This window comes from Melanerpes formicivorus, unplaced genomic scaffold, assembly GCF_026170545.1.
Source record: "Melanerpes formicivorus ecotype bairdi unplaced genomic scaffold, bMelFor1.0.p_v2 SCAF_15, whole genome shotgun sequence".
In the NCBI taxonomy this organism is placed as follows: Eukaryota; Metazoa; Chordata; class Aves; order Piciformes; family Picidae; genus Melanerpes; species Melanerpes formicivorus.
This window is the reverse complement of record NW_027142367.1, coordinates 4,850,774-4,872,361: the sequence shown is the minus strand read 5'-3', so window position 1 is coordinate 4,872,361 and position 21,588 is coordinate 4,850,774. Positions and strand designations below refer to the sequence as shown.

The 21,588-nt window shown below is 41.2% G+C and overlaps 1 protein-coding gene across 2 annotated transcripts in view; it reads left to right on the top strand.

Moving 5' to 3' along the window:
- Window positions 1-20,061, top strand: part of ANKS6 (ankyrin repeat and sterile alpha motif domain containing 6) — a 50,260-nt gene extending 30,199 nt beyond the window's left edge. The window contains exons 12-17 of one of the 2 annotated variants that reach the window (XM_068147478.1): window positions 2,522-2,711; window positions 4,078-4,194; window positions 6,566-6,633; window positions 8,251-8,367; window positions 9,198-9,294; window positions 19,074-20,061. In XM_068147478.1, coding sequence (XP_068003579.1) covers window positions 2,522-2,711; window positions 4,078-4,194; window positions 6,566-6,633; window positions 8,251-8,367; window positions 9,198-9,294; window positions 19,074-19,123 — 639 coding nt within the window. In that variant the 3' untranslated portion in view covers window positions 19,124-20,061. The remainder of the gene's footprint in view (window positions 1-2,521; window positions 2,712-4,077; window positions 4,195-6,565; window positions 6,634-8,250; window positions 8,368-9,197; window positions 9,295-19,073) is intronic. The other variant, XM_068147479.1, reaches the window with a different exon arrangement.
- The last annotated feature ends 1,527 nt before the right edge of the window (window positions 20,062-21,588 follow it).

Genomic DNA, 21,588 nt, shown 5'->3' with positions numbered 1-21,588 from the left:
AGGATGTTGGAAAGGCAGCAGCTCTTTCAGTGCTCTTTGATGTCTAGGTAGATTAATCAATGGATTTCTACCCACCAATAACAAAACCTGTACTCAGTGTGGACAGGTTGGACTCGATGATCTTTGAGATCTCTTCCAGCCTTATTCGCAGAATCACAGAATCACCAAGGTTGGAAGAGACCTCAAAGATCAAATCCAACCTGTCACAAAGGTCTCCTCTGAGCCTACTCTTCTCCAGGCTAAACAATCCCAGCTCCCTCAGCCTCCCCTTGTACCACTTGTGCTCAAGGCCTCTCCCCAGCCTTGTTGCCCTTCTCTGGACACGTTCAAGTGTCTCAATGTCCTTCTTAAACTGAGGGGCCCAGAACTGGGCACAGGACTCAAGGTGTGGCCCAATCAATGCAGAGTACAGGGCCACAATGACTTCCCTGCTCCTGCTGGCCACACTATTCTTGATGCAGGCCAGGATGTCATTGGCCTTCTTGGCCACCTGGGCACACTGCTGGCTCGTGTTTAGGCAGCTGTCAATCAGCACCCCCAGGTCCCTTTCTGTTTGGCAGCTCTCCAGCCACTCCAACCCCATGTAGCTCTGCATGGGGTTGTTGTGGCCAAAATTACTGATTCTATGATTTCACTATAGATGTCAATTTGTCACATCTGAGGTGATCTTTGGGACATTGGTGTCTTTTGGGAGTACAGAGTCACATAGGAATCCACATTGGCTGCAAAAGCCTAAACAGCCTGCTTGGATTTTGTCATCAACAGCATTAACGCTGAAAATTTACCATCCATATCCCTTGTGGCAATGCATGTGCCCCCTCATTAGGATGATGCTGTCTAAACTTGAAAATAGCTGGTCTAAAAATCTAGTAATACTACACTGATCAGTTTTGCAAAAAATCTTCAGCAGGCTGGGATTGTGCAAGCTTTAGAGAAAGGAAAAGTAACAATTTACAGGGTGATGTAATTTAAACAAATGCAGACAATGTGCTAGAGAGAGACCATTCTAAAATACTGAGGGCCAATTGCAGAACACAGGGAAATTTGGGACAAAAAAAATTGAATTAGTTCCCAGTTCTCTTCAGAGACCTCTCAAATTAGTATTATGCTACATTACTTTTATCAATTCAGTGCTAAGGTGATAGTATTTCTGGTGTAGAATAGAATAATGAAAGAATATTAGCACTCAAATCAGTTTTATCTTTTTAATCTGCATTTTGTAGAATTACAGAGTCATGAAGGTTGGAAAAGACATTTAAGGTTGTTGAGTCCAACCGTAACCCAGGTACTGTGACCACTAAACTATGTCTTGAAGCGTCACATCTATGTGCTTCTTGAACACCTCATGGATGATGACTCTGCCACCTCCCTGGGCAGCCTGTTCCAATGCCTCACCACTCTCCCACTAAAGAAATTTTTCCTAATGTCCAGTATAAATCTCCTCTGGTACAGAGTCAGGATCACTTCCCTACTCCTGCTGGACACACTTTTCTTCCATTAACTAGAAAAGTTTCATTTATACTGCAGCACTGAAGAAAAATTTCAGAGAGACAAAAGCCACTGTCATTATCTCTTCTTGCCTTGCTACCCAGCTCAACTGTTTTCTTATAATTCTCTTGTCATTTTGACTGGGCAGAGGTATTTTAAGGTAAACTCTGAATTCAGGAATCCAGGAAAAAAACATCACCTAAGACAGATATTTAGGTCATGTCATGTAAACAACGAAATGTATGAAGTGGTATGTAGATTGAGGGATTTAGGAGATGATGTACCTTAACTTGCTTGGGAAAATAGTAATAGACAGTAATAGACCAGGCTGGATGAGGCTCTGGCCAGCCTGATCTAGTGTGGGGTGTCCCTGCCCATGGCAGGGGGGTTGGAACTAGATGATCCTTGTGGTCCCTTCCAACCCTGACTGATACTATGATACTTTTCCTTTTTTCCATGCCTCCAAATTTTGTTGAATATTTACAAAATGTTTAGTAAATTTGAAAATGTTGAGTAATTTTAGGTAATAACAACTTCTAAGAGTTGACTGGAAACTTTCATTTCAGTGGAGCAAGGGGTTTAAATGTACCTGAAACTTAGTTTGTGCTTGCTACATAATTCTGGCTTATCCAACATAAAGTGCTACTTCAGATAGCGTCCAATACACTTAGAAAAGCTTTAATTGTGACTTTGTTTTACTAAACATCTGAATTAAAAAGCTGTGTTTTCAGTGTCAAAGTGATTTCAGATTTTACAGAAAGAATAGTTGTAGTGCTTGTATATAGTATTGCTTTATAAGAAATCACTTCCTTATTCCAGAATCACAGGCTTCATAAATATATTTTTCTTGATGAATTTGAGGGGACAGAGTCTCTCCTGGGATAAAGGTGTTGCTCAATATGAAGCAAGAAGCTCCTGGTTGTGACTATATGCTCTGTAGAAATGATATGCAACTTAAGTAATACTGAAGCATCATATGTAGGTAAACGTTTTTTACTATTTTTAACTGAAATGGTTATATTATTAACCACAGCAAAAACTGGAGATGAACAAAAGGCCTCCATCTGGGACTTCATCTACATCTAAAAGTACATCACCAACTCTCACACCTTCCCCATCACCTTCCCCGTCACCAAAGGTTCACAATGCAGAGTCCTCCCTCTCTTCATCTCACAGACAGGGCAAGAGCAATGGCTCCAGCAGTGGTACTATTACAGAAGATGGTAAGTCACTTAATTAAACAACATTAATCAATCAAGAGCACCAAGTGTTTAAAGCTATAATTCTATTGGGTTAGTGTGTATCTGCATAAGAGTGAGGACTTCTTCCTAGAGAAGTTGTTTTGGTGTTTCTTACTGAGAGATTAGCACTCCTGCAGTAACTGGTTGTTTATCTTCCAAAAGCTGTGATCCCTTCTATTTAAAGGGAGATTAGTACCATCTCAGAGTTATCATAGAACATGCAGGTAGGCTACTCTAACCTGGCCTTCCTTCCCCTGTTTATTGCTTAAATCCTGTTTTTCACCCTTTGCTGAGGGTAAAAAAATATTTTCACTACATTTGAAATTATTTTTTAATATAAATACAGTGGAGCATGGCACTACAGAAATACAATTTTGATTCACAGCAAGTCATAGCTACATGCAATTGATTTTTAAAAGCTGCATTGTGTTTATTTTTTCACTTGCAAAAATAGCCTTATTTGACCCTTACTTTTCACTGCAGCCTTTTAAGTTGTGCTTTTAAATCTAAATTGCAACACTTTCTTTTAAAAAGTCACATTACTGCATTGGAAACAGGATATCAATTACTTAGTTTTCTAATGTAAACATCTCAAAAAAGTGGAAAAAAATCTCTCCACAAACAAGCCCCACGATGCAGAATCTTTTAAATAAGAGATTATAGCATGCCAAGTTGGAAGAAACCTCAAGGATTATCTGGTTCAATCTGTTCTATCAGGTCCCTGCAAGAGGCATTTGATACTATTTTGGGTTTTTTTTGGAAGTGTCTGTATTGGTTTTGTTTTCATTTTTGCTTTGTCTGTTGTCACTGTACTTCCATTTAACACCAAAGAGTTGATATTTGACCCACTTTCTGTCCTCTTCATGGCTTAGCTGTAACATAATCCTTTCACATTTCAGTTAGTGCCATTTTACAATGATTGGTTGATAACATGAGAGTTGTTGGTTTAGAAATATATAAAGGGAAGGTAGCTTGCTGGTGGATAGCAAGGGGATTCTCTAAGGTATCAGCTGGTCCAGTCTCACCTGTCATAGTCAAGCATTGTGACTGCCCCACTAGCACCATGGTACAGTGAGTTTCCTCTGTAGCAGGGGTAGTTTGTCAGAAGCCTAAGTACTTCTGGGTTCATCATACTTGTCTTTTAATTCAAGGGCTTCTCTTGCTGTAATTTGATTCATCCACAGCTGTACAAATGCTCATAGGCTCAGAAGAGTAAGCACAGAAGCCCTGCAGTGTTAACTTTTGGTTTTCTTTCAGTAAATTTAAATGAAAAAACAAAATCCTTTGAATATTGCTGTGAGGGAGCAGAAGGCAGCAGGGTTCAGAGGTGTGCATGGTTTCTTTTTAGGGAACCACTTGGTGGACCATCAGCAGCTTGTCCCTATTCTGAGAACCAGTGATGTAGACAATCATGAAAGACAAAACCATGTGAAAGTAAAAGGAGGCTCTGAAAACTTGGAGAAAGGTAATCATACCCTACTATACTACAGTGTAGTAAAAAGAAGTGATAAGTAAGTGAAATGCAGCAGAAGTAGTAAGAAGTTCTGAGAACTTCTCCAGAGATGTAGGTAAGGAAGTAGAGACATGAGTAGAGCAAAAGGAAAATGTGATATAAAAGCAAAGGAGAAACAATATATTTTCAAGAATTGTAAAAAGTAGAGGTTTCAAGTTTTGTTCAGACTTAATACAGGAGCTGGAAGAGGGAAAGAGGAAAAGAAAACATGAAAGGGTTTTAGCTGAAAGTGTTGTCTCCGTGTGAAAGGTGTCAGATGTTGCAGTTGTTATGACAGCAAGGCTCTGGGCTCAGAGACCCTGGAAATTTCTTCCCATACCACAACCTATAACTGAAGCACACTATGAGAAGGCCAACAAACAACTTAAAAAAAAGTTTAATAATATATCTAAGAGCTTCTAATGAAACTTTATTTTCTTTCTGTAGATTATATTTTTAATCAAACTGCATGGAGAAGTGCCTGTGCTGTGTTTTCAAAGCTGCTTACCTTTTCCCATGGATTAACCTCACTTTGTCAGGATACTAAAGCTTTTAGCCTTTTAGCCTTAGCAAATCATGCCAAATTAATTGAACTTGAGGTAAAAAACCAAAACCCTGGCAGAAAATAAGACTCAGCCAGAATTTTTCACTTCATTTTTCAATGGGTTCCTCTGTATAATGAAGTAGGCTTCCAGAGTGGTGCACAGAAAAGTGTGTCCATCTCAAGATGCTTGAAAGTCTTCAGAGAAGCTTAAAGAGTGAAATTCTCTTTCACATTTCTAGTGATTATGAAAGAAGAGGTACAATCAAAAGACAAGTTAATTAAATAAAAGCAAGGTCTATTTGGGAATGGAACAGAGGTATTTTTACAATGCAAGTGAGCTTATATGGGGAATATTAAATATAGCTGGGTTGGGTAATGTAATCCTTCATATTCTTCATTTTGTCTTTGGATTTCTCAGTTTAATTGACTGCTGTGGTACTTCTGGAAAAAAACTTGTGGCAACAAAGCAATAAAAAGAAACACAATCTTTAGTTGAAAGAGGTAGTGTGTAATTAAGAGAGGTAATGGTTGGTTTTTCTAAAACTGCATTTACACTTTTTATCTGGCTAAGTATGTGGGAAGAGTCCCACAAGAGTTAAATCCAGCGCTATTGACCTTGGAAGATAAGCTTATCAGACTTAAAATTCTGCCCAGGTTTCATCTTAGTTGTGGTTCAGCTGGGTTCAAAATACCTGGATATCAGGCACTGAATGAGAACAGGTTCAGATATACCCTTGTTCTATCAGTGTTTTGAATGAGCAACTGAGTGGTTGCTTACCCTACACTTGGTCTTTCTGGATCATGACGTGGAAATACGCCATTCAGTTCACTGCCTGCTTGGGGAGTTCTGCTGCCTAACCAGCATGATCTGGGTCAGCCATCTGGGGCCAAGCTGTGTTTTAGATGATAAATAACTGAAGTATCTGGGTTGTCCTTAGTGTTTTGGTTTTTTTAAGGTCTTTTTAATGAGGAAGAAAGGGCAGTAAAAAAGAAGGATTTTATCCTAGCAAGGTAAGACTAGATGGAATTAAGAGTATACAGAAGTGAGAAAAAAATAAGCCAATCTTTTAATTTCTGATGCAGAGTAAATGTGATTGGGATTTTATTATCATCTATCCCTGTGAGGAATATATGTTTAAATACATATTTTCAGCAGTTAACAATATAGAGATCATTCAGGAGCAGGGAATCCATTGTGCCCCTATACTCAGCACTGGTTAGGCCACACCTTGAGTACTGTGTCCAGTTCTGGGCTCCTCAATTTAAGAAGGACATTGAGACACTTGAATCTGTCCAGAGAAGGGCAACAAAGCTGGGGAGGGGTTCGGAGCACAAGCCCTATGAGGAAGGGCTGAGGGAGCTGGGATTGTTTAGCCTGGAGAAGAGGAGGCTCAGGGGAGACCTTATTGCTGTCTACAACTCCCTGAAAGTTGGCTGTAGCCAGGAGGGGGTTGGTCTCTTCTCCCAGGCAACCAGCACCAGAACAAGAGGACACAGTCTCAAGCTGTGCAAAGGGAATTTTAGGCTGGAGGTGAGGAGAAAGTTCTTCACTGGGAGAGTCGTTTGCCATTGGAATGTGCTGCCCAGGGAGGTGGTGGAGTCACCATCCCTGGAGGTGTTCAAGAGGGGACTGGACGTGGCACTTGGTGCCATGGTTTAGTAGTCATGAGGTGTTGAGTGACAGGTTGGACTTGATGATCTTTGAGGTCTTTTCCAACCTTGTTGATTCTATGATTCTATGAAGTCTTTCCTTATCCATGAGATGGCTTTTGTTTTCTTTTTTCTTTTCTCTTACTACAGATGAGCTGACTGGCATCCTTAAAAAATTGTCACTTGAGAAATACCAGCCTATTTTTGAGGAACAAGAGGTAGGTCTTTTTAAAACAATAGTATTACTTGTTTAAACTCTTTAAGGAAAGCTAGGGTGCAGCACACACTGCATCAGAATTATGATCGGCAGTCTCAAATGGAAAATTCAACAGCCATTTCTGGTTGTGGAGAGGACCTTGAAGTATGTACCAAGTGATATTCATGGCATTCTTCAGGATGCTGCAAATGTCAGTGCTTTTTACAGTGAAGCTGCAATTTTGATATAGGTGCTTCAGTTTTTTGGGTTTTTCCCCTTCTGTTTTTACATTCTGTGCTTTCTATATATGTCTATATCCAATGTGGCTAAACAGTTTATAGGACATAGTATATTACCCCTGGGATCACAGCTGGGACCTGATTTCCGGATGCAGAACAGTGTAGTGTGGGTCACTGAGACAGCTCCTTTCTCTTATTTATCTGCTATGAATAAACAACAAGAGAATGAGGTTGGGGAACTAAAGCATCATTGTAGATGAGGCCTGCAACAGTGACTTGCCTGAAGGATGCAGTGAAAGTAAGTATTGATGAAAAGATGTATAACTAATTCATCACAATGTTTAAGACAGCATCAAATGTAAAGAATAACTGTGTGGGTCTCTGTGTTTGGCCCAAGGCAGAGGTAGTGAAGGGACACATATAATAAATTGACATTGCTGCAGAGTTCTGGATACTGCACCACAAACACAGATTATTTAGTTTCATCACAATGCACTCTGCTTATTATTCTTCCCTTGTGTGATAGTGAAAGAAGCATTTCTTAGAAATTAATATGCTCTATATGTGAAGGTTATATCAAGATGCAAAGTTTCAGATATTTGTTCTAACCACAGCACATCTTATATACGAAGGGGGCCTACAAGAAAGCTGGGGAGGCACTTTTTACAAGGGCTCATAGTGATAGGATGAGGGGCAGCAGCTTTAAGCTGGAAGAAGAGAGATTTAGACTAGATATTAGGAAGAAATTCTTTACAGTGAGGGTGGTGAGATGCCAGAACAGGTTGCCCAGGGAAGTTGTGGATGCCCCCTTTCTAGAAGTGTTCAAAGCCATGTTGGATGGGGCTTTCAGCAACATGGTGGAGTAGGTGGTGTTGCTACCTGTAGCAGGGGGTTTGGAAATAGATGATATTTAAAGTCCCTTCCAACCCATTCTATGATGTGTTGATGCAATTTAAAATGATAAATGACAAACCCTAGGTTTTCCTCAGGAGACACTGGAAAAGTACCCACAATATTCTGAAATTCCAAAAACACTTGGTGGGGAGGGATAGGAAGAGAGAAATCTTAGGCTTATTCAGCTGGCTTCTCCTGTAAGTAATGGAATTTTCATGGAGAGTATATGCTTTATGTTGATAGAGCTTGTCTGGGAAAAAAAATCAATATTTGAAATATACTATGATAAGTAATTGAATTATTAGCAACAGATTTAAAACCTGACAAAAGACTGGTATAGTGGGTAGCATCTGGTGCTGATAATTCATTACAAAATTGTGTGGGCATGAAATTTGTAGTAAGTCTGTACAACTGAAAGGAGTCCAAGCACTTTTGACCTATAATAGTCAAAATTTGCCTAGGTAAATTTGTCTTTTTTTCCTTTTCTTTTTTCTTTTCATATGTAGGTGGACATGGAAGCCTTTCTTACACTTACTGATGGTGATCTGAAAGAGCTGGGTATTAAAACCGACGGATCAAGGCAGCAAATTCTGGCAGCTATTTCTGAACTGAATGCAGGAAAGGTACATTTTGAAGTACTGTACTTGGGAAACTAATTCAGGGTTTGCTTACATTGCTAATTCAACATATGTTTCAAGATTTGGTTGAAGCTGTTAGTTAGAAAAGCCAAATTAATGTTTTCCAAACAAAATAACTAATGTATTTGTTTAGTGAAAAATATCTCCTGCATTTGAATATTGAATGTTGATTTCAGTCATGCCTCACAAAATACTCTGGCTGCTATAGGCCAGTTAGAGAACATAATGTGAAAGGAAGGGTCTCCTCTGTTTTGTCTTAACAGGTTTTAATTTCTCTGTGATTAGGTAAATAGCACCTTTTGTTCCTCACAGTTTTTTTGTTGCCTGGACATAAACAAATTTGGTAACAGTGGCATATAGTAAGCAATGTTCATGTCAGATGGATTGTGAACTGGAACCTTTCTTTAGTCAGACCTGATGAGAATTCTCAGCTGCTTTTTCAGTTTTGAGGTCCATTCTCTCTGATACTGGAAGCTTGGATAAACAAAATGTAAGGATAATTTTCCCAAGTTAAGATCAACAGCAGCAAGTGATGAGACTAAAACTTAGGGGAGGTAGATAATGCACCATGCTGTAAAGCTAAGAAGGAAAGAATGGAAATGCTTCTATTGCTGTCTGGTAGTTTCAGGAAAAGATTTCTACAAGGTTTTGTATGGAGATATCTGATAGGTAAGGATTTGTTGTTATTCCTAATAGTACACTGTGACTCTGTGGCCATAGACACACATGTTGGCACTTTTGGTGAACTCTTAATAAATCAATTTTTTAAACATAAATTCACAAATGCTTTATTTTCATTTATTGTACTTTTGCAGGGACGAGAGAGACAGATTTTACAAGAAACTATACACAACTTCCACTCTTCCTTTGAGAGCAGTGTTAGTAACACACGACCTCCAGGTCATTCCCAGTGTAAGTAGCACCTGAAATTAATACTGGCTAGAAGACAAAACGTGGCAAACAGGCCAGTTAACTGCTTTTTGGCTTAATGAGAGAGCGATTGCCCATTGGAATGGGCTGCCCGGGGAGGTGGTGGAGGCACCATCATTGGAGGTGTTCAGGAGGAGATTTGATGGGGTGCTTGGTTGCATGGTTTAGATGTTTAGGCGGGTTGGATTGAATGATAGGTTGGACGCAATGATCTTAAAGGTCTCTTCCAACCTGGCCTATTCTATTCTATTCTATTCTATTCTATTCATTGATGTGTGTCGTTGTCTTTTGCTGAGACAGTAGAGGTGACTGCAAGGTGAAAGGGTAGATTTTTTGTGAGATTTTTATACACACTTCATTACTATCTGAAATAAGCATAAGAATTTTGTTAGGCATTATTAAACACCAAACATGGATGTAAGTATAGAGAACTATAGTATACACTACACTGTTGTGGTGGGTTGAGAATTCCCCTCAACATTAAATTGCTAGGCCAGCTCAGTTGGAAGCAAATGAAGCTGTATTTACAAGCAAAACTACAATCTAAAATGAAATGCAATGAACAAAATGCACAGTATTTACATATATTTACAGGTATTTACAATTTATAAACAGCACAAGAATCCCCCTGGACAAACCAGGAGGGGCTGCTAATAGCTTCCCCTTTCCTGCTTCCCCCCTGCCTTGTACATGCTAGAGGAGTGTGATAGTTTTAGGCTATGCCTTTAAAATTTTTCAAAGACCTTGAGCAGAAAAGTAGTAGAATGTAAATAAATCACTATTGGGTGCGAAAAGGAATATAATTCTAAACAATCTCGTTGGAAGAGATAAGGGACTAAAAACTAGTTGTTATAAAACAATTTCTCTTCTTGCTTCTTTGCTTTGGGAAGGATACTAACTCGCTTCTGCTTGACCTTGGCTGCATTGTTTTGGCTAAGTCTAACATCCCTCTGCTCCTTTCTCTTCTCCATTTTGTACAGGGGGCAAGGGAGAGGCAGAGAGGGAGAAGCTAGTAGCTTCCCCTCGTCTTTGACCAGGGATTTCTTGTGCTGTTTATTAATTGTAAAGACCTTTAAGTATTTTAAGTACTGTATATTTTGTACATATTCATTGCATTCCATTGTAGATTGTAGTTTTGCTTGTAAATACAGCTTCCATTTGCTTCCAGTTGAGCTGGTCTGGCAAATTTAATGTTGGGGGTGTGTGGAAATTTCAACCTACCACAAGGAGAGAGAAGAGCAGAGGGTTGTTTGTGAGTTCCTAGCCACAACAAAGCAATGCAGCCAAGGTCAGGAAAGCCAGCTGAAGCACCAGCCAGAGCAGAGGAAGCAAAAAGAGGGAAAGTTAGTCTATACAAACCCACTTTGTTAGTAATGTGTCCAATGGGATTGTTTAGAACTTACCATTATTTTCCTTTTTACACCCAATGGTGATTTATTTACATTCTGCTGCTTTAAGATCTGTGGAAAATTTTCAGGGCACATCCTGAAACTACCACAACTGTAGGTAGTGTGAATATATCTCAGCAGTGAGAGGTGCATTTCCGTGCAATTCATAGCATACTTTTGCATGCTATTTATAGGAGATAATTTCTTTAGTGCGATCAAGTAGATTGAATGTATTTAAGGTTTACAAGTCAGCATACTGGACTAGATGGCTGTGTTAATTATGTATTTAGGTATGTATGCATTTCACAGTCTCAAGCTGCACCAGGGGTGGTTTAGGCTGGAAGTGAGGAAGAAGTTCTACACAGAGAGAGTGATTGCCCATTGGAATGGACTGCCCAGGGAGGTGGTGGAGTCACCATCACTGGAGGTGTTCAGGAGGAGATTTGATAGGGTGCTTGGTGCCATGGGTTAGTTGATTAGGTGGTGTTGGATGATGGGTTGGACACGTTGATCTTGAAGGTCTCTTCCAACATGGTTATGGGTAAAAAGATCCCCCCTTTGGGGGACACCTCCCATCATGTATTATTATTATTATTATTATTATTATTATTATTATTATTATTATTATTTCATAGAGGTAATATTTTTATATGATTATTTCTTTGAAATACCTCTATGCCAACAGCCAGTGCTAAGTGCTAGCCATTGCTGGAGAAACTGCCTTTTAAAATGTGCCAGCCACCTGTACTAAAGGCAGATATGCATCTGATACACAAGGTTAAGGAATGGGGCAAAACCTGTTCATATGTGTACTATATATGTGGATCCATGTTTTAGGAGGAACATGAAAGCCACTGAATGGCCTTGAAAAATTAATCATGTTAAAGTGCCACTTAACTGTCCTTCAGTTGCTTATTTTGCTGCTTGCATCCAATTGTAAAATAATGTCATTTGTTCACTGGTTATATCAGATAATAGTTCAGATATTGTATGCTTTAGGAGGCCTTAATAATGAGCAGGTCCCAGTTGTTCCAGTCTCGGTCATCCGATTATCACTAGGTGTGCGAAAGTAGGTGCTAACTGCAGGCCTTCTGTTGTCTTGTGCAAAACTTGGCAGTGCTGGGGTAGTCAGCGTCTGCTGCTTTCTGTGTTCCAAATAGTCTGCCTGCCTGTGAAAGCCACTGTCAGGTGTCACTATCCATTGTGCAGCATACTTGCCATTCTCAGAGTAGTTAGCATGTGTGAGAACTTCTGGATATCTCTTGATATCCCAAACTGGAAGAGCCTCTTCTGTAGGTACTACTAGGTGAACAGAAGCTGCTACTTGAGGTTTGATAACATGGTGCAATGTGCTGGAATGCCTCAAGAAGCATAGAGATGTAACATGTTTCCAAGCAATTTGCTGAGCCTAAACACTGAGCTTAATAGTGTTTTGAAGACAGCCAAAGACAGTAATTGTGGCAGTGTTGGGGAGAATATACTTTTGTAAGAATGGAGGCAACAGTTGACAAGATGCTGCCAGGAGGCTTCCATCAGAGATCTAGCTTTTGGGCTTTTGTATGTGAGAGCTCCATGAAATAGATTTGGCCGTGAAAGAGCAACAGAAGCAGCTAAGAAGGAAGAGGAAGAGATCATGCAGATATAAAGGTTTTCTGCACCAGGTAAGCTGCTTGTTATTGAAAAAAAGTAGCACTGGGACCCTTATGTAGTCTCTGGAACTTGAAATAATTTCCAGGAATGTCTAATATTTCCGAGCATAAGAGCAGCTGTACTGAGTCAAATCCAAGCTTCATACAATTCTGTTCAGCTCTTTTGTCCGATCTCATCTGACATTGGTGCGAAGAGCTGCTTGCTTTTATTTGCCATGCCCTGACTTCTTTGCTTCTTCCTACTGGATCTGAAGATACAGTGGACAATTTTTGCTTCCCCATTGCCTCCATACCACTGATGGTTTTACAGATATCTGTGATATGCTTCCTCAGTCATGTTTTCTCCAGACAGAAGACTTAAAAGCTGCTTCATCATTCCTTATAGTGTTTTCTGACCTCTTTTCTTTTTCTACTATATCCTTTCAGACTTGGAGATACCAGCCTAGCATACCATATTCAAGATGTAGGCATATCATGGATTTACACGTGCCACATGTTTTTTTTTCAGTCATGTACTGTTTTCAGTTCTCTTGCCCTTTCCTAATTATTTCTAGTACTCTGTTCGGGTTTTTTTGGCTCTAAGAACTGAATTGGTATTAATTGGAGCTACCTCTTAGAACCTATCTTGTCTACTGATTGAGCTCAGAGCCTATCATTTTCTATAACTACACATGCACATTTTTTTCCCCATATGCTTTAACTTCCTATTTGTCTTCATCAAGTTTTTTCTGTCTTATTGTTTGGCACTGATGTCTCATGAAATCCTCCTCCCAGTCTTCTGTTTTCCTTTTGTTTTTCTTATTTACATGGAAACATGGAAAAGTCTGTCACTTCACTCTGCATGCCTTTTCAAAATCACACAGTAAATATTCTGAGTCCTTATGCAGATCCCTGTGAACTGCTAGTAGTGAATCCCTCTGCTATGGAAAAAAGCACTCTTTACTCCCACCTTCTGTCTTCCTAACTGATTATTTATCTACACAATAAACTTCATATTTACTCTTTGGGTTCTTTACTGTCTTGAGAGTCAGCTTTGGACCGTGTGAAATGCCTTGAAAAAAGCCAGCCATCAAATGGGACCTCTTTTATCTACAAGACTGTTGGCACCTTCAAGGAATTCTAGTAGTTTGGTGAGGCAAGACTTTTCAAATCCCTTTCTGATTGTTTTCCACAAAATTTCAGATTCTTTGTTACAGTTGATGCTGATCTGCCTGGTAGTACTAGCCATCTCACTGGTCTGTTCCCTGGAGCTTCTCTTGACCCTTTGAAAAACGAGTACTTTTATCATCACTCCTCAGTTCTATGGCAATTTAAACAAGAGCCAGTTCTCTGTACTCAGCAATTCAGCTGCTTAATCCTTGTGTTCCTCTTGAGCATCTGGCTTAGCAATTTAATTGCTTCATGTATTTGTTTCACAACCTTTTTTTGCCAGTACTTCAGGTTAAGATACTTTGGGCTCCTACAAAATGAAGGTTTCTCAGATGAGAACCTTCCCAAGCTTTTTCTGATGCAAACTGAATTCTCTAGCTCATTACAATCTAATTATTGGTTGGCATCTCATGGCATCTGTGACTGGCTGTGTCCTGTGATGTGTCTGAAAATCAGATGTGGAATTTTTATGCTTTTTTCATGGTCCACAGCCTGTCTGGACACCATTAGGAAGAATGTCATTTCATGACATTCTGAACTTGCTGTGATACTACAAAAACTCCTGGAATAGTTGTTGACAGTTAGTTGGGTTTTGGCAGCTGAGCTATTTCAGCTGCAATAAAACCTGCTGTTGGGAGAAAGATTCCTTTGTACATCAGCTCTGTATCATCCCTCAGGCAGGAAGTGAGACTGGCTCTGCTTTTTCTGTCAGAATGGTACTGAGGTTGCCTGCTCCCCATGCCAGTGATACCAGGTTAGGCTGTGGTAGCCCCATATTCCAGGTCTTGCCTGAACTGCAGAAGGCAGGTGACTGCCCTAACTGCAATATAAATACTTCAGTGGTTACTGGATCTGTAAGCTGTTAGATTTCACGGCACCATAGTTCTTCTCCCTGTTGTGAATAGACATGAAGGGTGTTGCCACCATCTCTTCTTTTTAATGGAAATGAATTGGTGACCTTGTGGTGGGTTGAGAATATTCTGCCAAAATTAATTAATTCCAAGAGTGAAGGTTAAAGGCTTTTTTGGACACTTTTGGTAATTTTCAAGGGAAAAAATCATGACTTGGAAAATTGCCAGGGCATGCAAATCACCCAGTTCTTGATAAGAGAAGCTACTAGGAGGATACTGTTTTTTTTGTAACTCAGTGAACTGTGTTAAACACAGATTTAGCTTGCCACATCACCCTTTAAATTTAGAGCAGATGACCGACCCATGGAGACAGGAAGCGAGATGACTGCTCTGAGGAACAAAACGCTCCTCCTTTGTCTGGACTCCAACTTCAATGAAACAACAAGTAGCAGCATGAAGTCGAGATTTCTGAGGAAATTACATCACTCCAGGAAATTTTTGTCTTTGTAGTTTTAGGTGACCTTTTTTGCTTAAGCAATCTTGGTAAAAAAAGAAAATTGGATTTCATGAGTGCCTAATTGCCAGGATGAGCTGTTTAGGATTGAGGTTTCTTGGGGGCACAAGGGGAGGTCAAGATTCATGCAGTGGGGTTGAAGAGATCTGGCAGTGGTCTGCAGTTTAATTGAAAGGAATTGCACCAAAAGAGAGGGGGCTGCATGTCAACAAAGACTTGCCAAATCAGAAATGAAAAGCTGAAAAAAGTTCATGTGGAATCTATGAAGCTAAAAAGCAGCAAACCAACTGGAATGATTTCTTCCAGAAGAGCAGAAATAAAATCCCATATGCTAGTTATATATGTAAGGAAGTGGTCCTTTTTAGATCTGTGATAAAAAATGGAAACAGTTTGTGAAGTTCACTTGCCCATGGCTGCAGAAATTTGCCATTTCTCCAAGAATTACATGAAAAAAGCCAAGAGGGCATCCAAGGTTTGTACTCTGACACAATGCATCTCCTAGGGTATTAAGAAACCCCAAAGATATATTGCAGGTAAAGCTAACTTCCAGTTACAGATTTCACACATGGCATTGGGTTGGAGGGGACCTTCAAAAGTCATCTTGTCCAATCTCTCTGCAGTGAGCAGGGACACCTCCAACTAGGTCAGGTTACCCAGGGCCACAGCAATGTCAGGGCCACCTTGAATGTCCCCAGGGACAGGGCCTCAACCACATCCCTGGGCAACCTGTGCCAGTATTTTACCACTCTCATTGTAGAGAACTTCCTCCTTATGTCCAACCTAAATTGGTCCTGCTACAGTTTAAAAACCTTGCCCTTTGTCATATCACTACAAGCGCTTCTAAACAGTCCTTCCCCAGCCTTCCTGTAGGCCCCCTTCAGATGCTGAAATGTGACTATAAGGTTTCCCCAGAGCCTTCTCTCCAGCCTGAACAGCCAAATTTTTCACTGTCTTTGCCGGTGAGGTGCTCTAGCCTCTGACCATCTTTGTGGCCTTCCTCTGGACCTGCTTCAACAGGTCTACATCCCTCTTGTGTTGGGAGTCCCATAGCTGGACATAGCTCTCACCAGAGCAGCGTGGCAGCCCAGGATGCAATTTGCCTTCTGAGCTGCAAGCACACACTGCTGACTCATGTCCAGCTTCTCATCTACCAGCAACCCCAAGTCCTTTCCTGAAGGGCTCCTCTCAATTTCATCATCTGCCACCCTGAAATGATACTGAGGATTGCCCTGACCTAGGTTCAGGACCTTGCAGTTTGCCTTATTGAACCTCATGAGATTCTTCTCAGGCCACCTGCCCAGGTCCCTCTGGATGGCATCCCATCTTTCAAACTTACCAGCTGCACCACTGAGCTTGGTATCTGTAAATTTGCTGAGGGTGTACTCAATCTCACTGTCTGTTTCACGGAAGAAGATACTGAGCAGCACTGGTCTCAGTACATACCCTTGAGGGACACCACTTGTCACCTGTCTCCATCTGGACATTGAGCTGTTGACCACTGCCCTTTGGATGTTCCAGTTTGGATGTCTAACCAATTCCTTATGCACTGAACAGTCCACCCTTCAAATCACTTTAGAGAGGAGGATCTTGTGGGGGACTGTGTCAAAGGCTATGTCAAAAGTCCAGATAGATAACATCTGTTGGTCTTTCCTTGTCCACTGATGTAGTTACAACATTGTCGAAAGCCACTAGGTTGTCCAGGCAGGACTTTCCCTTGACAAAGCCATGCTGGCTGTGTCAAATCACCTCCCTATCCTCCATGTGTTGCAGTATAGCTTCCAGAAGGGTCTGTTCCATGATTTTCCCAGGCACAGAAGTGAAGCTGGCAGGTTGGTAATTTCCAGGGTTTTCTGTCTTACTTTTTTTATAGACTGGTGTAATGTTTCCCTTCTTCTAGTCTCCAGTGACTTTTCAGATATTATGGAGAGTGGCTTTGCAACTACATCAATTCCTTCAGAACTCGGGGATGCATCTCATCAGGTGCATAGGTTTATGTATGTTAGCTTAGTTTACCTTCTAATATCAAGTTTATTGAAATGCATGAAAGGAAGATGATCTTTGTTGTACAGCACAGACATCCAGCTGCTCCTCCCCACCTAAACATGACACTCCGTGTACAACAGGTGGGAAGAAAAAAGAACACCCCAGCATCTAGCAGGGGCACTGAACAAAGGGAGGATTAGGATAGGATAGGATAGGATAGGATAGGATAGGATAGGATAGGATAGGATAGGATAGGATAGGATAGGATAGGATAGGATAGAATTAACCAGATTGGAAAAGACCTTTGAGATCATTGAGTCCAACCTATCACCCAACACTGTCTAATCAACTAAACCATGGCACCAAGCACCCCATCCAGTCTCTTCCTAAACACCTCCAGTGATGGTGACTCCACCACCTCCCTGGGCAGCCCATTCCAATGGCCAATCACTCTTTCTATGAAGAACTTCTTCCTAACATCCAGCCTAAACTTCCCCTGGCACAGCTTGAGACTTTGTCCTCTTGTTCTGGTGCTGGGTGCCTGGGAGAAGAAACCAACCCCCACCCAGCTACAGCCTCCCTTCAGGTAGTTGTAGACAGCAATAAGATTTCCTCTGACCCTCTTCTTCTCCAGGCTAAGCAATCCCAGCTGCCTCAGTCTTTCCTCATAGGGCTTGTGTTCCAAACCCCTCACCAACTTTGTTGCTCTTCTCTGGACTCGTTCCAGCAACTCAATATCTTTCCTAAACTGAGGGGCCCAGAACTGGACACAGGACTCAAGGTGCAGCCTAACCAGTGCTGAGTACAGGGGCAGAATGACCTCCCTGCTCCTGCTGGCCACACTATTCCTGATGCAGGCCAGGATGGCATTGACCTTCGTGTCCACCTGGGCACACTGCAGGCTCATGTTCAGCCTACTATCAACCAGCACCCCCAGGTCCCTCTCTGCCTGACCACTCTCCAGCCACTCTGACCCCAGCCTGTAGCACTGCATGGGGTTGTTGTGGCCAATGTGCAGAACCCAGCACTTGGATGTGTTAAATCTCATGCCGTTGCACTCTGCCCATCTGTCCAGCCTGTCGAGGTCCCTCTGCAGAGCCTCTCTACCCTCTAACAGATCAACACCTGCCCCCAAGAGCTGAATATTGTCCAGATGCAAGTTAAATGAAGAGTAACTTATGCCTATGATTAAAAACCAATATGATGCTGTTCAATCTATAATTCTTTGTGGAAATTCTGGTCTGGCGATTTGTCTTTCCATATGACAGCATGTTATGTTGCATCTTGATACTTAGACATCTGGTATTTCGAATGTAAGTGGAAGAGAACTGGGGAGCCATTTGTATATTTGCTTTCCACTGTGGGATTTGAAGTGAAAAATATCAAATGAATTGAAATTAGCCAGAGGAGGGAGTTACAGAGATTGTAGAGTGAAAAGGAAAAATGGAGTATCACAGTATCACCAAGGTTGGAAGAGACCTCAAAGATCATCAAGTCCAACCTATCAACACAGACCTCATGAATAAACCATGGCACCAAATGCCATGTCCAATGCCCTCTTGAACCCCTCCAGGGATGGTGACTCCACCACCTCCCTGGGTAGCACATTCCAATGATGAATGACTCTCTTCATGAAGAACTTTCTCCTCACCTTGAGCCTAAACTTCCCCTGGCACAGCTTGAGACTGTGTCCTCTTGTTCTGGTGCTGGTTGCCTGAGAGAAGAGACCAACTCCCTCCTGGCTACAATCCCCTTTCAGGTAGTTGTAGACAGCAATGAGATCTTCCCTGAGCCTCTTCTTCTCCAGGCTAAACAATCCCAGCTCCCTCAGCCTCTCCTCATAGGGCTTGTGCTCAAGGCCCCTCCCCAGCCTTGTTGCCCTTCTCTGGACACATTCAAGTAAAATTAGTATAGACTTGCAAATAAAAATTGTACAGGATTTAGGTAGTCACTGGCTGGAAAAATACACTTTGAGAAAAGAGGTACTGGAAAGATTTGTGGCAGTGGATGACCTCTTCACATGTGACTGACTTTTCATGTCTTGTCCTTACAGGAGAGGGCTTAAGATGAGTAAAAGGAATTGTATGGTCAAATCAAGTCTAGTGCTGCAATGATACTGGAACATATGGGCCTGTTTCTGGTAGCTGTGGAATTACTCTTGTCATCTTTAAAGCTGTGAGTCTTGCTGGTTGCAGTTTCTCAGATTGTTTTTTTTTCCCTTTTACAGCACCTGGCTGCTCTACAAAACCACAAGAAGCTGTTTCTCCTAAAAGGTAGCCACTGGCAAAAAGGTGGTTTGTTGTTTTGTTTTTCTCTTGTGGTGAAGTGACGTCTGATCGAGTGAATTCAAGTGTACAGGTGAAAATTCGAGAAGTCAGTCCTCACTACAGCTGTATAGGACTTTCTGCAGTTGTGCATTCAAACCCCACAAAGAATCAAAGACTGTAAAAAAGAGATTGCTTTTGTAGTTCAGCCTAAATGTTGAATTGTTCAAGGCACCGGCGGTCTGGATTTGAGAAGAACAAAGTCAGAAGAGCAGGAAGAAGGAATGACTGTGGAAGAAAATTGGTGTTTTAATTCAGCTCTTGCCCATAGATATAGGAGGCCTACAGGAGGACACAGTCAAGTGCAAGGGAAGTATAGAAGGTCGCATGAAAGTCACCACGAATTATGTATGGAGAAATATTTAAACTGAATATGTTTCTATTGACTGGATATAGAGGAGTCCAAACAGAAAATGTAATGGTTTCATGAGAAGGAATACAAGGGAACAGTAACAATCTCCTTCTATGATCAGGTGACCTGCTTGGTGGATGTGGGGATGTGGTCTGCCTGGACTTCAGCAAGGCCTTTGATGCCGTCCCCCACAGCAAACTGCTGGCTAAGCTGTCAGCCCCTGGGAGCACTCTGTGCTGGCTTAGGAACTGGCTGGAGGGCCAAGCCCAGAGAGTGATGGTGAATGGTGCCACATCCAGCTAGCAGTCAGTCACTAGTGGTGTACCCCAAGGATCTTGAAGGTCTCTTCCAACCTGGTCTGGTCTATTCTATTCTATTCTATTCTATTCACCAAAATATACTTTATCTACTCCATATTGAGAGGTTAGAACCTCAGTAAAAGTAAATATTAAATACTTATTTGTACAAATAGCACTTTATTTAAAGAAATGCATAATTCATCACCAATATTTAAACAGAAATAGTGTTAAAATATTTTGTATTTCTGATCAGTTGTTTTGAGAATAAAACAATTTAACTCTTACTGGCTGGTTTTTTTTCAACAGTAACACTGGTGGATCCCTAAAATACATTTTTATAACTTGTTTTGTTTGGTTAGTTGTTGTTAAATAATGTTGTCAGGAGTAGTTACAGTAACCATGAGCGGAAAACAAAAACCTATTTAGTAAATAGAAATTTTTGTTAAGCAGTTAAAATGCCAAGTCATCATAAGCCTCTGACACTATCTTTCTGAGGACTCAAAAATATGTGACTTTACCACTGGCTGAACTCAGTGTGAGTCCAGGAGTACTCATGCACGTAAAGTCAAGCAGGTCTTGGAGATTCAATGCAGAGGAAAGCTCTCAAGTAGCTACTTTTGTACAGAACTCCACCCTCCTCACTGTATTGATTTTAGTGGGGTTTAGAAAAAATAGGAACAGAAGGGAATGTAGTGATAGACAGAGATAAGAGCACCAGGGAAAGTGGTGGTGCCCCTGCTGTCTCTCAGGTGCCTCTGGCTGTGTCAGCTGCTTCTCTGACGACTTCATTAGTTTGGCCATCTGAGGTACTGCTCCAGGTTGGCTGCACCAGGTTATGCAGCTGTGCCGTATCAGAGCTGACCTTGAAATCTAAAGCCCTTGGAGGAAGAGGAGGTTTCAGGGGGATACTGTAGAAAAAAAGATGCTTATGAGCTGATTAAGGCAATCAAAGCCTGTTAGTGCCCTGAGGTCCTTGGCTCTCCTGCTGTTAACATTTCAGCTGTCAGTAGTATAGCCATGTGCAAAGTAATTTTGGCTAAGTTTTTGTTGTGCACATGCATCAACAAACTTATTAGTATCAATATTTAGCCATGGCATTTTATGTTTACAGCATGTCTGATGCCCCAGAAAATCGCTCCTTATGCAGAACTGTGCTTCAAGATTAGAGTCACCTTTTGTGTAAAAATACCTAACTTTTGCTTTCACAGTTTTAAGAGCTGCTACTAAAGATGATGTGGCAGGACAGACCTAATGCTGGGTGCTAAGCTAATGGCCCTGTCCTTTCTTGAAGAAACATGTGGACAGCTTTGGTTAATACACTTTAAAATGCAGCAGAGAAAGAATTGCAGCTTTATATTAAGACTAGGAAGCAGATGCTGCTTCTGAACCAAAAATATGCAGTGGCACTGTGTAGTCTCTGTCAGTGTTACTGGGAATAAGTGATCTGTAATGAGCTGAGACCTGTCACCTGTACCTAGCACCTATGGGAGCATGCTTTCCCTGTGCAGCTTTGTGCTTTTCATGCAACAGGTGGCAATCCAAACATGCAATACCCTTCAGAGAATCACCTCAAGCCTGCATAATAGGGAAACATCAAGGTGAGAAGGCTTTCCTGTTAAGAGCTTGTGGGCCTCATTCTATGGAAGGAGAAGTACTCACTTGCAATAAATAGAGGGAGCTGGTGTTCATTTAGATATTTTTAGGTACTTTTCAATAAGACATTGAATAATAGTTCAGTGTGAAAAGCACTGCAAGGTTGAGAAATGC